The sequence below is a fragment of the Fulmarus glacialis genome, unplaced genomic scaffold, assembly GCF_000690835.1.
Source record: "Fulmarus glacialis isolate BGI_N327 unplaced genomic scaffold, ASM69083v1 scaffold35642, whole genome shotgun sequence".
Classification (NCBI taxonomy): Eukaryota; Metazoa; Chordata; class Aves; order Procellariiformes; family Procellariidae; genus Fulmarus; species Fulmarus glacialis.
In genome coordinates, this window is record NW_009197966.1 from 22,697 (window position 1) to 36,219 (window position 13,523).

Consider the following 13,523-nt stretch of genomic DNA (forward strand, 5'->3'; position numbering starts at 1 on the left):
TGATCAGCAAGATGCTGGGGTGGACCTGAGTGTCTCAAATGTCAGAATTTTTAGGTAGGGAGATGTGTTGCCTACTCATTCATAGAAAGGACAGCTGAAACAATTCAGCTGTTTTTCACTATAGCTCTCCCTAGACGTGTCTAACATTTGGAGAAAAAGTGTTGAAGGCATTAGGAATTCAAATTGAAATATGTTTGGTGGAGACACCCTTCTGGTTGAGCATTCTGAAACTTCAGCAATAGGCAACCAACTTCAAATAATTTCCTATTGGAGCTTATTCTGACAGAAAAAATGAACTACCAAACTGAAAACCAGCTGGTGGTTGCCAGCATTCAACAGCCTAATTTCATTTGTTTTATGCGAACAGAATATATCATGCCTTATATGGGTCTTACAGAAACTTGAGATTTAGGGGGGAAAAAAGTCAAGCCAGCAGACATTTGGGCCCTTTAACAGCTCCCACAGTAGGTTGTCCCTCTGTCGGAGCTCCATGAGTGACAAAGGCTGGCATGTTCAGTAGCAACGCGCACTGAAATCTGCAGGCTGTGTCATAGCTTAGTTTAACTCGATGACCTCACCTCTGTTTAGGCTTCTGGTAGCTGTTCTCTGTGCTTGCCTTAGTGATTTGAGCGGAGCCCTGGTATCTGCGGCTCCGTCAGCTGACTCAGCGTGCTAATTAGTCACAAAGGAGCTGTGTTCCCGTGGGACTGACCCTCGCTGTGTTTCCCTCGCTGGAACAGCTTCTGAGTGGCTGTGTTTGTTTCCCTCTCCGTAAAGCAAGAGTTGCCTTCAGCTGCCCAACAGTCAGGTTAATGTAGCAGATCTCACCAGTAACATATGGTATGGGTAAAAGGACAGTTTAGAAGTGCTGAAAATAGTAATGAAAAATACTGTTGGGAAGAATAATTAATCAGTAAGTATACGAGTGATTGGAAATTTAGGGGAGAGGTCAGCTCTGTACTCTCAAAATTTACTTCTCAAGTTCTGGATGTTTCTTCTGTGATCACAAAATAGAAAAAAACCCCACCAAACAACAACAAAAAACAATCCAAAACAAAAAAAACCACCCCACACCAACAAAACAACAACAAAAAACCCAAAACAAAACAAAAAACCCCAAACCCTTCTCTTAAACTGTAAAATGAAGGTAGGTGTAATAATTTATTCAGAGGAGGGAGGGAAAAGAAGATAGATGAAACATGCGAAAACTTGATAATGGTAGCTAAAGATGTTAGTGGAATATCCAGAGCCAGTAGAATTAAATATTCAGATTAGGACAATTAGAAAGTGTTCAGATACAGTAGGAGGGGAAATTCAAACTTCAGCAGTGTATTTGTCCAGTAATAACCATGGTACAGAAACGGCTGCTGTTTTTAATGTAGGAACAGAGGACTGAGGAGACCTCCCGAGTTGCTGATTCTGATCCCTTTCTTTTGATGACAATGCTGCTGTTTAGTTATTACTATAAAATCATTAAGTACTGTTAAAATTCTTTCAGATCTCTCTTTCAAAAAATAGGGCGATACAGTTATTTCTTCTGTGAGTAGAATAGGAAAATTAATTTTATAGCAGTCAGCAGCTGAGAGAGATCAGGCAGCAACTGTAAAATACTCTCAGGTGTTCAGAGATGTAACACCAAATGCAGCAAAAGGTGGTTTTAGCTGTTAATGTATCTTTTTTTGTTGGAATATGAGAAAGTCTGCAAAAGACTCAAGGTAAACATTATGCTAGTTTTAGAAGTTTGGAATAAATGGCATGGTAATTGCAAACTCAGCTCCAGCTTAACTAGAGTGCAGGAGCAGAAGGATGGGCTGGGTGGGTACTGTGGTCTGTGTTGAGTAAGTTCCACCTAGATTAGGTGACTGATACTTGCAGCTCTTAAGACAGCTGTGGATCAGATCAGAAACAGAAGTTAATGCAGAAAGTTGAGCTGTTGACAGGTAAATGTTATTGTTAGCATGTGACACTGCTTTTTCTAGGTGGTGTTTCATGTTCTTATACTAACTTTAAAAGCACTGTCCCGTGGGAGACAGCATCTCCACCAATTCCATGTCAGTTGTACTCCCCGAGGGAAGACGGCGCACTTGGTGTCGTCGCCCCTCGTTTTGAAAAACTGGTACTGAAAGCACGGGGGGGAAGAATCTCCCAAAGCGTGTGTGTAGGCCCCAGATGGAGGACTGGGAACCAGTATAGCAGGATGTCTTACACAATGCTGATCTAAGCATTCATTCAGATAACTTTCCTAAATATTTTAAAATTAATTTGTTTACCAGATGTAGTTAGAAACTTCCCTCTGGGTAAGCAAATGAAAAGAATTGGCGAGTCCTTTCATTTGGAGTGAGTTCTGATTTTTAGGATGTGAAATCATCAGCTATCATGCAACTTTAGTTAAATATTATTTGAGGACACTTGTTTTAAATTAGTAACTTTTACTGATATTTTTACTGAAGTAAGACCGAGTTTCCAGAAGATACACTGTGTGAATAGCAGGATTTAAAACCTTTAATTTTTTTGTAATTAACAGCAAAATCCCACTTATTTGAAAATAGTCCTTTTTCCTATCCTAATTCTTTCTCACGCTCCAAGTCCTAGCATTATTTTTCAGAAAAGCCAGGCATTCAGAAGCTACTAGCATACGTTTTGCAGATTAAATTGAAGTCATTCATGCAGTTTTTAAGACAGGAAGCTTTCCTTTTAGCCTGTCGGAAAATACTACTTTCTTCAATTTCAGTCCAATGCATTTATTGTTAGTCTTGTAACATACTCAAATATGTTTGAGACTTTGAAATGTTTTGATCAACTTAAAATCAGATTTTATTTTTGAATGAGATATATTTTAAATCTGTTTCACAAAATATCCTCAAGTATTAAAAAAATCTTCATTGTATGTTTAATCTTTTTTCTTTTTTTTTTCCTCTCCTCTAGTTCTCCTGCCTTTGATAGATCGTATGGGAGATGCCAAAGACCAAGTTCGAGAACAAGCACAGAATCTTATATTGAAATTGATGGACGAAGCAGCACCGCCCATGGTATGATTACTTAATGTAGATTCAGATGTAGGCCTCCAGTGAGCTTTTGACTTATGCATGAGCTTGACTTTGAATATGTCACAATGTTACGGCGACTGTTAGTGGTGTAAATGTTAAAGATATTCTTAATGGATTGACACTGAGGCATTGTTCAGCTAAAGATAAAAATCTGGCACAGTGCAATTCTGCAGTTTTGCATATCAGAGTTAAATTCTGAGTAGATGTTTTCATGTCATGTGGCAGGACTTTGTGAATTAAAACATGTTTGAAGCAACCTCCTGGGTTTGAGTTTGCGTAATGAGAATAAATAAGTTTATTCAGCTCTGAATTTATTTTAAAATTAGCTTTGTACTTGAACACGTAGGAGTAGTCCCACGTAGAGATGGTGCATTCTAACTTAGAAAATCTGGCTTTCTAGATGTATGACAAAAATACTGTGTGAACCTTTGACAAACTGAGATGGGGATAAGTTTCCTTCTGCCTTGTATTAGGTTGAAGTTTGAGTTAAACAAACCTTTTTACAGTTCTTAGCACTACATGGCTTCCAAATGCCAAATCTTGTATTTCTACTGTGTGAGTCTGAAAAATGTAGGATTGTGTAATAGGATTATATTGTTGGAGCAGTGATGTTATTTGGAACTCTGGAGACCCTGGTTGTTACTCAAGTTTTTAATTTCTGAAGAAAATCTGTTTCTGAGTTTTGAGTGCAGAAGTTAATAGGGAACGTCTTATTTTTTTGTGAATGAAAATGAGGTTCTTTCATGTGCTAATTTCTGGCTTTGTTTATTCATAGATACATGTTTGAATGTTTGTGTGCAGGGAGTAAGATTTTGCAGACTTCATCTGCAGCGAGAAAATTGTTCTCGGTTGCTTTGTTTGCCTGATAGGAAAAACAGGTAGCATGTTAGGCAACTATAGAAACACTTATCTCCCTTCAAACATGAGGTATTTTCTCATGTGATTTGGTCACAGATCTGAGTGGGATTTAGGCATCAAATTCTAGAAGTCATCTACAAAGACATGCCTTTACCTTTTCACAAGATCTAGTTTTGTTCCTTCTAGTATTCATTGACAAGAGACATTGCAGCATTTTTTTGTGCCTAAGTGCAAGTAGTTCATGAGTGACATGTTCCTGTGCCAAGATGCTCTGAAGTACCTGGCGTGCAGACCTGAAAGTACATCTACTTCTACAGTATTAGCATTTGGATGAACGTACAGCAGAGCATCTTGGTGACACATACATTTGAACAATTGCTGAGAAATAGCGTGGTGATAGTTGCTTCATGCTAGGCCCTCATCATGAAAGAGTTTTAGATTACTGGTCCATCTTTCAGTTTCTGAAGAGTTGTTAGTTTGTACACTGAGGTGATGGAAGGAAGCTTCCATACCCTTTGAAAGTTGCCTGCAGTGTAGGAAAGCATACCAGGTTCATGAGGTCCAAGGAACAGCGTGTATAAGTAAGAGACGATATGGCTCTTCTGGTAGCTCCCCTAGGGTGGGAGAAACCTGGCTTCAGGTGTCTGCTCCCAGGACAGCTTATGTATCATTAAAAATTTGGATGAAAATCATCAATCACCCTCACAGCAGGGACCAGAACAGAGAAGTCTTTCCTGTGCCTCCAACACTGAAATACAGAGTTTTAGCCTCCCTTTGCTACAGAGAAACACTCCTTTGGAAGAGCTGGGTGGGATCCTTTTTTAGGGATAAGACCTGTAAGTTTTTTCCTGATGAACTCATCTTGTCTGTTCTAGTGTGTTGTTGAATAATATTCAGTTTGTCCTGTTGTCAATTCCCTTTTCTTGTTTCAAATGTGTTCAGATTTTTTTTCTTTGTTTTTTATGAGGGAGAACTAGATGTAGCAGGTTATGGGCAGGAAGGCATAAAAATAAGAATATAGGTGGTGTAAGTGCATGAATGGGACAAAGGGAGGTTGACACCAACTGTTGCTAGCAAGTCATGAGAGTTGAAATTTCTAAGCAGCCATTTGAATTTCTCTGTTTAGAAGAATTCAGTTCTTAAAGTACGGTTAATTTACTGAAAGACTGAATTTCTCTTCAGTCTGCTTTGTTTCAGTACTCTACGGTTATTTTTGTACCTGTATTTTTGTACACCTAGCAAGGAGATTTCCTTTTTTCCATGTTTGTCTGGGACAGTGGGTTAATTGGAAGGATGTTTTCTTCTGTAAAATCCTGTTCTTTGTTGTTAAGCTGTGCAGTTTTGGCAGGCCATATCCTGCTTGTCTAAGGCTTGTTTTCTCTAAATGTAATGAAGTATAAAACAAACAAACAAACAAGAAACCACAGATGTTACAAAATGATCAAGCAAGGCTCTAATTGGAAAATTTTACATCTGCTAAGAAGTGTGCTACCTCATTAATAAAGAGGATGCAGTATTCCTTGCTCTCACGCTGTCTTTGTTGATCAATAGCTGTTTGTGAGTTTTCTGGGTTTTGTTTTGGTTTGGTTTGATTTTTTTTTTTTTTTTTGGAAAGCCGAATACGATTGCAATAATTTCTATCTAATACATTTTAGCGGATTTGCATGGAATCATTATACGTTGCAATTGCACCACTTCAGGGGTAGGAGTGAGGGTGGTGCCCAGGCTGCGAAATGTGCCATTGCCAGTGTGCAGCCATCTCTAGGCAACGCTGCCCGCGGATGCTGGCTGGGGCTGTAATGGCAGCGCTGCAGCTGTGGGAGTTGCAGTCTGAGTCTGTGCATCTGCTCCGAAATACCACTGAGAATCCCAAGTCTCGTAAGCTTCATGTTTACGCTTTTTACACCGTAAGATACAGCTAGAGAAACGACAAGGAGATGGAAAGGTAAAAAGATAAACGGAGGAGGGAAAGACTAAAGGCAGGCAGTGAAAAACGAGTGCGCAAGAAGGTAAATGAGGGTTTAGTGAGCCAGAGAATTGCACTACAGGAAGCAGCACCAGCACAAAAGGAGAAATGAAAGCAGAACAAAAATGGAAGCAAAGGAATTAGAATGAATGGGCAAGAAATAATTGAAAAATGAAGAAATACATTTAAAGCAAAAGTAGGGGAGAAGTGGACAGCAGGAGTATGGATAAGGACGAGCTAAAATGGATGAGAGGAAATTTTGGCAGGGAGACAAAATATGAAGCAAAAAGAATATAGCAACTTCTGCTTGAGTCAGTAGTTTGTAATGTTAATGTTTGTTTCGTGTGTGTTAACTGTAACAATTCTGCATGTTTTTAAGAGCTGTTTCTCAAACAATAAAAATACTCAGCTAGATTTCTGAAGGATGTTTTTTAGAAATTGTTTTTGGCATAGGAATAATCTGTAATGTGGTCCATACTGTGCATTTTATAACTTAATTTTATCTGAGAAATGCCTTTACTTTTCCAGTGGACCTGTATTCTGTAATTTTTTTGCAACTGTTACGAATGTAATTATGAAATATGGATAGAATTACATTGTATTGTGCTCCTGGTAATCAAAGACAATTATTTCTGTTTTTATAGTACATTTGGGAACGCCTTGCTGTTGGTTTTAAACACAAGAATTACCGATCCCGAGAAGGAGTGTGTTTGTGTCTTATTGCTACCTTAAACATGTAAGCTTTTTGTTTCTATGGAGACGTAACTGTTCTATCCTTCTTCTGAATGTCATTTTTCTCTGAAACTAATACTTTAGGAAGTCTGATTCAATTAAGTCAATAAATGGGGAAAATCAAGGAACTTAACTTGTGAGCTTTCTGAAAGAAAGACTAAAGGTACAGTATTTTCGTCTTTCTTAAAAGTAGACAAAGGACTAGTAAGAGAGACGGAGCTTGATTGATGTAAGTTTGTATTTTATCAATGCTAAACTAAAAGTTCACTTCTGCATAAAGTATTTGCTGTTTTTCTGTTAAAAAAAAAAAAACAACATTTAACTTTTTTTTTTGAAGTTATGGTGCACAACCATTAATCCTCAGCAAGTTGGTACCACATCTGTGTACAGCGTTTGGTGACTCGAATAGTCAGGTAAGGATTTCATTACTTACTGGTGCTTCAACAACTATACTTTGACAGAGGAGTGAAAGCAAAATAAATGTAGGCATTTAAGAAAAGCCAATAGGCTTGCTTGTATACAACAGATTGTTATTTTCTACCATGAGAAACAATAAACCCATTTTCTTCTGAACCAGTCCATACATTGGAAGATGAAAGCAGAGTTGCAAAGGCAGCAGTGTTGCGATATATTGGCTGTTTTAGTTTTGTCTTCAGAGCTTTAAACTAGTCATTACTGAAAATAGTTGTTTCTTATAGAGCATGTTGAAAGAAAAAAAAAAAAACAAACCAAACTATACTGACAGGAAGAATTGCCTCCAGCAGGAGCCCCTACATGACACCTGTAATAGTCTGCCAAATTTGCTAAAGGTAACATTATCATGTGCAGGACAGGTAATAATTTCCTAAATGAAACCCAAATGGCATTTGAGCACATGCAAGGACTCTAGTTAAAATCAGTTAATTAAGCAAAAACTGCAGTGAAAAAAACAGTAGTTCATAATGGTGACATCTGAACTTTGGAAAACCTTCAAATGGAAATGGGTAAGATCTCTCTTGATTTATCTGAAGTTGTGTCTGAGAGAAAAGACTAAGAATACAGTAAGGAAGAAGGTAGCATTGGTAGGAGATGGGCAAATAAACAGGATAGGTCTTTATGCTTATTTTCTGGGTGCAGCAAAGTCCTTTTCTCCTCTGTATAGCATAGCATTGTTCTATTCTAGAGAAAATCTGTTAAGAATTTGTCTTGTTTGTTGATCATTAGTAAAGATGTAGTTCATATCTTGATAGAGCAATTGTGAGTTTAGTTCGAACTGTTACAAAGAACAATACTAAAGTCATTCCAGTAATTCTTTATAGAGAATAATGGCATTGACTAACATGCATTTTTGGCAGTTTTTATTGTGATGACTATGGTTTAAATTTTTTAAAGAGGCACTCTGTCTCCTTGCTTTAACTGTTCTTTCCCCTTCCCCTATCTTGTCTTACTCCCTTTCTTGTGCTTATGTGTTGCCACGTAATTCCTGTGGAAGGAAGTAAAGAAAACGCTGATCACTTTGGCCCACTCTTGTGGGCAATCGGGTCCTTTGTTTTCCAGAAGGGCCTCACTGCATGTAGAAACAGATGAAAGCAAGATGAAGTGTCAAGACTGAGTGCAGGGACTAACTTTTGGAAGTATTGCATACTGTGATAGTCCTAAATAAAGCACATTTTTTCCACAAATATTATTCTTATGTCAATCCCAGAAATTCCCTCTAGAGCTGTTATGTCTAGGATTTTTCATTTACCATCTGGAGATGCTGTAACTTGGAACAAATACCATCTTGAAATAACAGTTGTATTTCCTTTCCCTTCCATCCTTACTGTTTCAACTGTTTTGTGAAATGAGTTGGCATGCAGGTCGATAGAAACTGGAAGATTAGTGGGTTGTCAGCAAATACTGTTTTGGTTTCTGTAACCCTGAAATTAACAATTTATACTCTGTGTTCACAGGTGAGAGATGCTGCCATACTAGCCATTGTAGAGGTTTATAGACATGTGGGAGAGAAAGTACGAATAGATCTTACAAAGAGAGGAATTCCTCCTGGAAGGTGAGTTAGCTGTTTTGATTTTCTGATCCTGAGCAGTTCTGTGTTACTGTTCTTTATAAGAACTTTAAACTCACTAAAAACTTTGTTTTAAAATTATGACAATTTTTATTTTATCTTCTCTCTAGTTTTGCTTCCGTTGTGATGTTATTAGTGTACCTGACTTTCTTTTGCTGTTGTCTTTTCTGCTTGGAAGATGCATACAGGTGTATGGAGCCTTGTATTCACGAGTTAAAATCTCCTGACTTTCAGGGAAGCTGAGAGCTGGACAGTACTAGAAAAGTGTTTCAATATTAAGAAAATATATACTGAGTGCAGTGGGGAAATGATTAGAAGATACTTGAATATATACATCTTGTTCTTTATTGTAGAGTTGCTGTTTAGCCTCAGTGTAGAAAAGTCTCATCTGAAGCACTTAAATCAATACTTTTCATGTATTGTACATGTGTGAGAGAGAACAAGTGCGTGCGTATAGGTGTAACTGTGCAATTGAAGTATGGCAGAACAACGAGCTGCTACTTTCTTGAGGATAGTTATAATGGAAAAATTGTCCTCCCTTGCTTCTTGTTAATTAACGTCAGACAAATCCTTTCCATGCTAGGTGTTTGCTTATGGCTACAGTTAGATGAGAGAGAGGTGCTTTTCAAAATAACTACTTCCCAATTCTGAATTTGCCATTCTGGGGTTCAGTGAGAAAGGAGTATTCAAAAGGAGTGTTCACTGGTCTGTTACGCATGCTGTCACAGGACATTGAATGTTTCTTGCAAAAGGTGCAAGGAAATTCTGAAAACGTGTACTTCATCAGTCCCTCCTCTTTCTGAAAAGCAATTCCGATCTTTAAAGGCTGGTCTGTGTTGTGTGTAGATTAGTTTACATGAAATAAAAGCAGCCATTGGTTTGTTGCTACCTTGGTAAGGATTTGTTTAATTAAGAAAGCTAGACAGAGCTTGAAATTGTACTTAGTGGGAAAGACTGTTTATACAATAAAATGTTTCAAATTCCTTATTAAAACAGTTTACACTTTTTAAAATGTGTTAACCCCTTATCAATTAACCTGCCATTTTACTCTGAGTCTTCATCTCACTTCTTGATTTTGATAAAGCTGAATATATCTACTACATGGTGTCAGAGAGAATATCAGAATGGATACTGTGCCTCATCACACCCTTCTAGAAAACTATTAGCCCTAGTTTTTAATGATGATTTGTAGCGTATCAAAATATCATAGGAAAATGGTGTTGAATTTATTGTTTCACATTCCAGGCAGAGTTCAGCCTGTTCGGACAAAAGCTTACCCTGCCCATGGGAATGGGAAGTTGTACACATTCTTTTCTATTTAATGGCTGTCACAATTTTAGACTATTAAGAGATTATGGTTACCACAGAGGTTTAAGCTGTATTATTACTACAATTCCAAAAACTGAGTTTCATAGCAGATAATTAGAACATCCAGAGAAGATCCTTCTTGCATTAAGATAGGGTCTTGGACATCTTTTGGATCAGAGAATAAGAGCAAAAGAGTGCAGGTAACAACAGCCTTTGTTTGTACCATGAATACTGGGTCTGACCATAAGTTTAAGTTCAACACTCATCCTGTTCACATTTCCATGTGATACAAACTGAGTAAATCTTGGGATCCAAATAGGATTAAACACCATAGGAGCTTTGTATCCTCAGGGCAATCAACAGCTTCTAATTTAGTTGCAGTAGGTGCCAAATTGTTATTTCTACTGTCTGAACCAGTTGAATACAAAATTCCCCGTGATCTGAAAGCAAGCATAGTTGTACCATTTGCATTTACATAAAGAAGCAAGGCTCTACTTGGTGCATGTTAAACAGGTTGTTGCCACTGAATCTCAACAGTTTTGCACCTGACAGTCAAGACTAGTGTAAAATAACACATGAGCTGAATCTCAGTGCTGTGTCCTCCACAGTAGTTTTCAGGTTGGGATGAAGGGGGGAGTTACGATTTACTTGAGTTGAGCATGAGGCTGCTAGTCTCTGTTCCATCCATTGCTGACAGAAAGCAGAGCTCCTGTAGTCTCTTCTTACTCCTTCACACAAGTAACAAGGCGGTTGACAAAGCTCAGGAAAGACAGATTAGCTCTATGGTAGCTCAGACTGTTGTTCTTTCAGAGGCAGATCTAATTTAAGACGTTGCTTCCCCAGTGCCTGTCAGAAGTTTTCCCTTCACTCAGATGCATTAAAATTTTCATGTGGTTATGCAGGAGCTATGATCCATGGATATCTGTAGAGTATCATCTTACTGTTTTGAGGGGAATCTGTGTTCATGTTTGTGTGTCTGGGTAGGTTTTAAGGGTTTTAAGTATTATGGATAATCTGTGGTTCAGACGCAGCTGCTTTCAGTTGTTAGGTTCAGCCTTAAAGAATTGCACTGCAGCTCCTTCAGTCTGTATGATAGTGCATTAAAAATCGTGTGTAAACATAAATATTAGCAGAAAACCCCATTACTTCAGTATTTGGTGCACATGTGATTTAATAGAATGTAGGCTTGTTTACTTTACATAACAAATTACACATTAGAGACCTGTGTCTTGCCACTTGAATGCACTCTGCCCTAAAGCACTGAAAATAAGAGCTTATGTCTGCTGAAAAGGAGGCAGGAAAGTTAATCAAGCATTGTTTTGAGAAATTGTTCAACTTCCTTAAATATGCAAATGGTACATACATGTTGTGTCTGTATAAAGCCAAATGTAGTTAGTAATTTTATAATAATAGGCTTAAAAGGTTTTGTAAAGTTTGCCTTTGTGGAAAGTACTAGATTTTCTAGAGAAGGTTATTGGACCTGTTGGAGTCCAGGTAGTCAATAAAAGAAGATGGGATCTTACTTTTGTAATTCAACTCAACTACTGTATTTTTCTGTTCTTTACAGAGATTAATTTGTGAGTTTGTAAATAAAATCAGTGAGTTCGTCTTTCTATTTGTTATTTTTTAACTTAAAAATCTCAGAATAATATTGTGCTTTTTGCCTGAAGCACCCTCCTTTTTTAGAAAAATCAGTATCAGTGGTTGAAAATTTGGATGTTGTTTTCCCTTTTAAAGTTGCTGCGAAAGAGGTCTGACAATCTTTGGTATTGGGTCTGTAGGTATTAGTGTTAATTTGTGAATACTGAAAGTGGATGTTAATATTTCTTGTTCTGTGAGCCAAGAATAGCGAACATGTTTTGTTCTATTTGGGCCAAATTGAATTTGTTACAGTATAGAATCTGTGTGGCTGATCTTTCCTGAATGGAAATAGTTTATTTGGCTCTGGATAGCAGTTGCTTAGTCTGAGTGTTAAAAGCTTTTTTAAGATCTTTCAGGAAGTCATCTGACAACTTTTCGCACTGTTACTTGAGAAACATAAATGTGTAAAACCAGTTATTTGTTTAGTTCTTATGTTTAGGGCCACAACTTCATATACTGAAATGTTAAAGCATTTTGCAGTATGCATTTCTGAATACTGCATTTTATGTGGTATGCACATTCTACTTATCTGTCTAGTTCATGTTGTAGATGAGGTCCATCTGTGTGTCCAGATGTGGACACATGTCTGCAAGATCCCTTTTTTTTTGGAAGGGGGAAGTAAGTGGAAATAAGTGCAAGGTTTCATATGGGCCATTTCCTGCTTTAGACTAACTTTGAACATGAAGAACAGACTAGTTACTACCCTTTATTCTTCTGTATCCTGCTATTGACAGGGGAGTGGTGCTTTTTTGCCTCTTCATCGCAAGGTCCAAACTTTTAGGTATCCTCCTCGCCCTGTCATGCAAACCGTTGAACTCCATCAAGCATGGTCATAAATAATGGCTTTTCAGTCTAGAGGTGTAGTGCATGTTCTTTGCTAGCGTCTGCGTTTCCATGTATGTGCATGTCAGCTCATGCTGTGTCTTAGAAGGGTGCGTATTCCTCTCATTGAACGTAATCACAATAATGTTAATCCTTTGATAGAGACCTGTCACCTGCTGTAGGAGAGGGTTTAGCAGGTTGCCAGGAGCCCCCACTTAAAGTGCTATAACCTCATACATTCGTTCCTTCACTGAGAGAGCAACAATCATCCAGCCCATGCAGAAGTAGCCTGCTGTCCTGAACATGTGGTTTTTGTCAATGGGGATTTTTCCTTCCATATGTGAAGTTGCAGAAGACCTGTCTGTGCCTTTTCGGAGAAAGAAGATAGTATTTCTGTTCACCGGTGACATAGTATTTGTATTGACTGATGACTTCACTGATTGATTATGCATATCATATCCAGACTTGGGCTTGCAGGTTTGAGATAAAGGACTAATAATGCTGCTCTTCTCAAAGAATGTTACTCATTGCTGATGATGGTGAAACCAGTCTTCAGCCAGCCTTGTAAATTTCTTGGATTCCTCTTGGCCAGACTCTCTTTTGGCAGGAGCTGAACTCCTGTCAACATTCTTAAATTGATCGTGGTTGCAATAATTTTGGAGACCTTAGCCCATACTGCCTTGCTGCCTGTGGCTGTGTGAAGAAATGTGAGAAGATGGTAGCATGAAGAGCTGGGTGGGAGGAGAGGGAGGAAAAAACTTGTTGTAAGAGTCGTTGCAAAGTAGTAGTTACAGTTCCTGTAAGCTGTGCTAAAGAGAGGGTTGGATCTACAGTAGTGCTTGACCATTTTGTCAGCTGTGTTTTACTGTTGTGGGGTTTTTTGTAATTATGATAAAATACTATAGAGTGTGCTTCTGGTCATAAAGACGTTCTTTGAAAGCTTTAGGAGTGGCAGTACTGTGTTGTTCTCCAGCCTGCATCACTGACTACATAGCATCTAGTGCTGACAAACACATTTTTTAATGTTCATAGTAAGTACTTTACCAGATATTTTGCCCAGACTGAGAGGCAACGTGTGTATTATTATTATTATTATTATTATTGT

General features: G+C 38.0%; 1 protein-coding gene across 1 annotated transcript in view; it reads left to right on the forward strand.

Moving 5' to 3' along the window:
- LOC104073084 (CLIP-associating protein 1 {ECO:0000250|UniProtKB:Q7Z460}-like) overlaps positions 1 to 8,632 on the forward strand; it is a gene marked incomplete at its 3' end in the record, with an annotated part of 31,316 nt that extends 22,684 nt beyond the window's left edge. The window contains exons 3-6 of the mRNA XM_009572747.1: positions 2,926 to 3,029; positions 6,516 to 6,607; positions 6,941 to 7,016; positions 8,535 to 8,632. Coding sequence (XP_009571042.1) covers positions 2,926 to 3,029; positions 6,516 to 6,607; positions 6,941 to 7,016; positions 8,535 to 8,632 — 370 coding nt within the window. The remainder of the gene's footprint in view (positions 1 to 2,925; positions 3,030 to 6,515; positions 6,608 to 6,940; positions 7,017 to 8,534) is intronic.
- Positions 8,633 to 13,523: the final 4,891 nt, after the last annotated feature.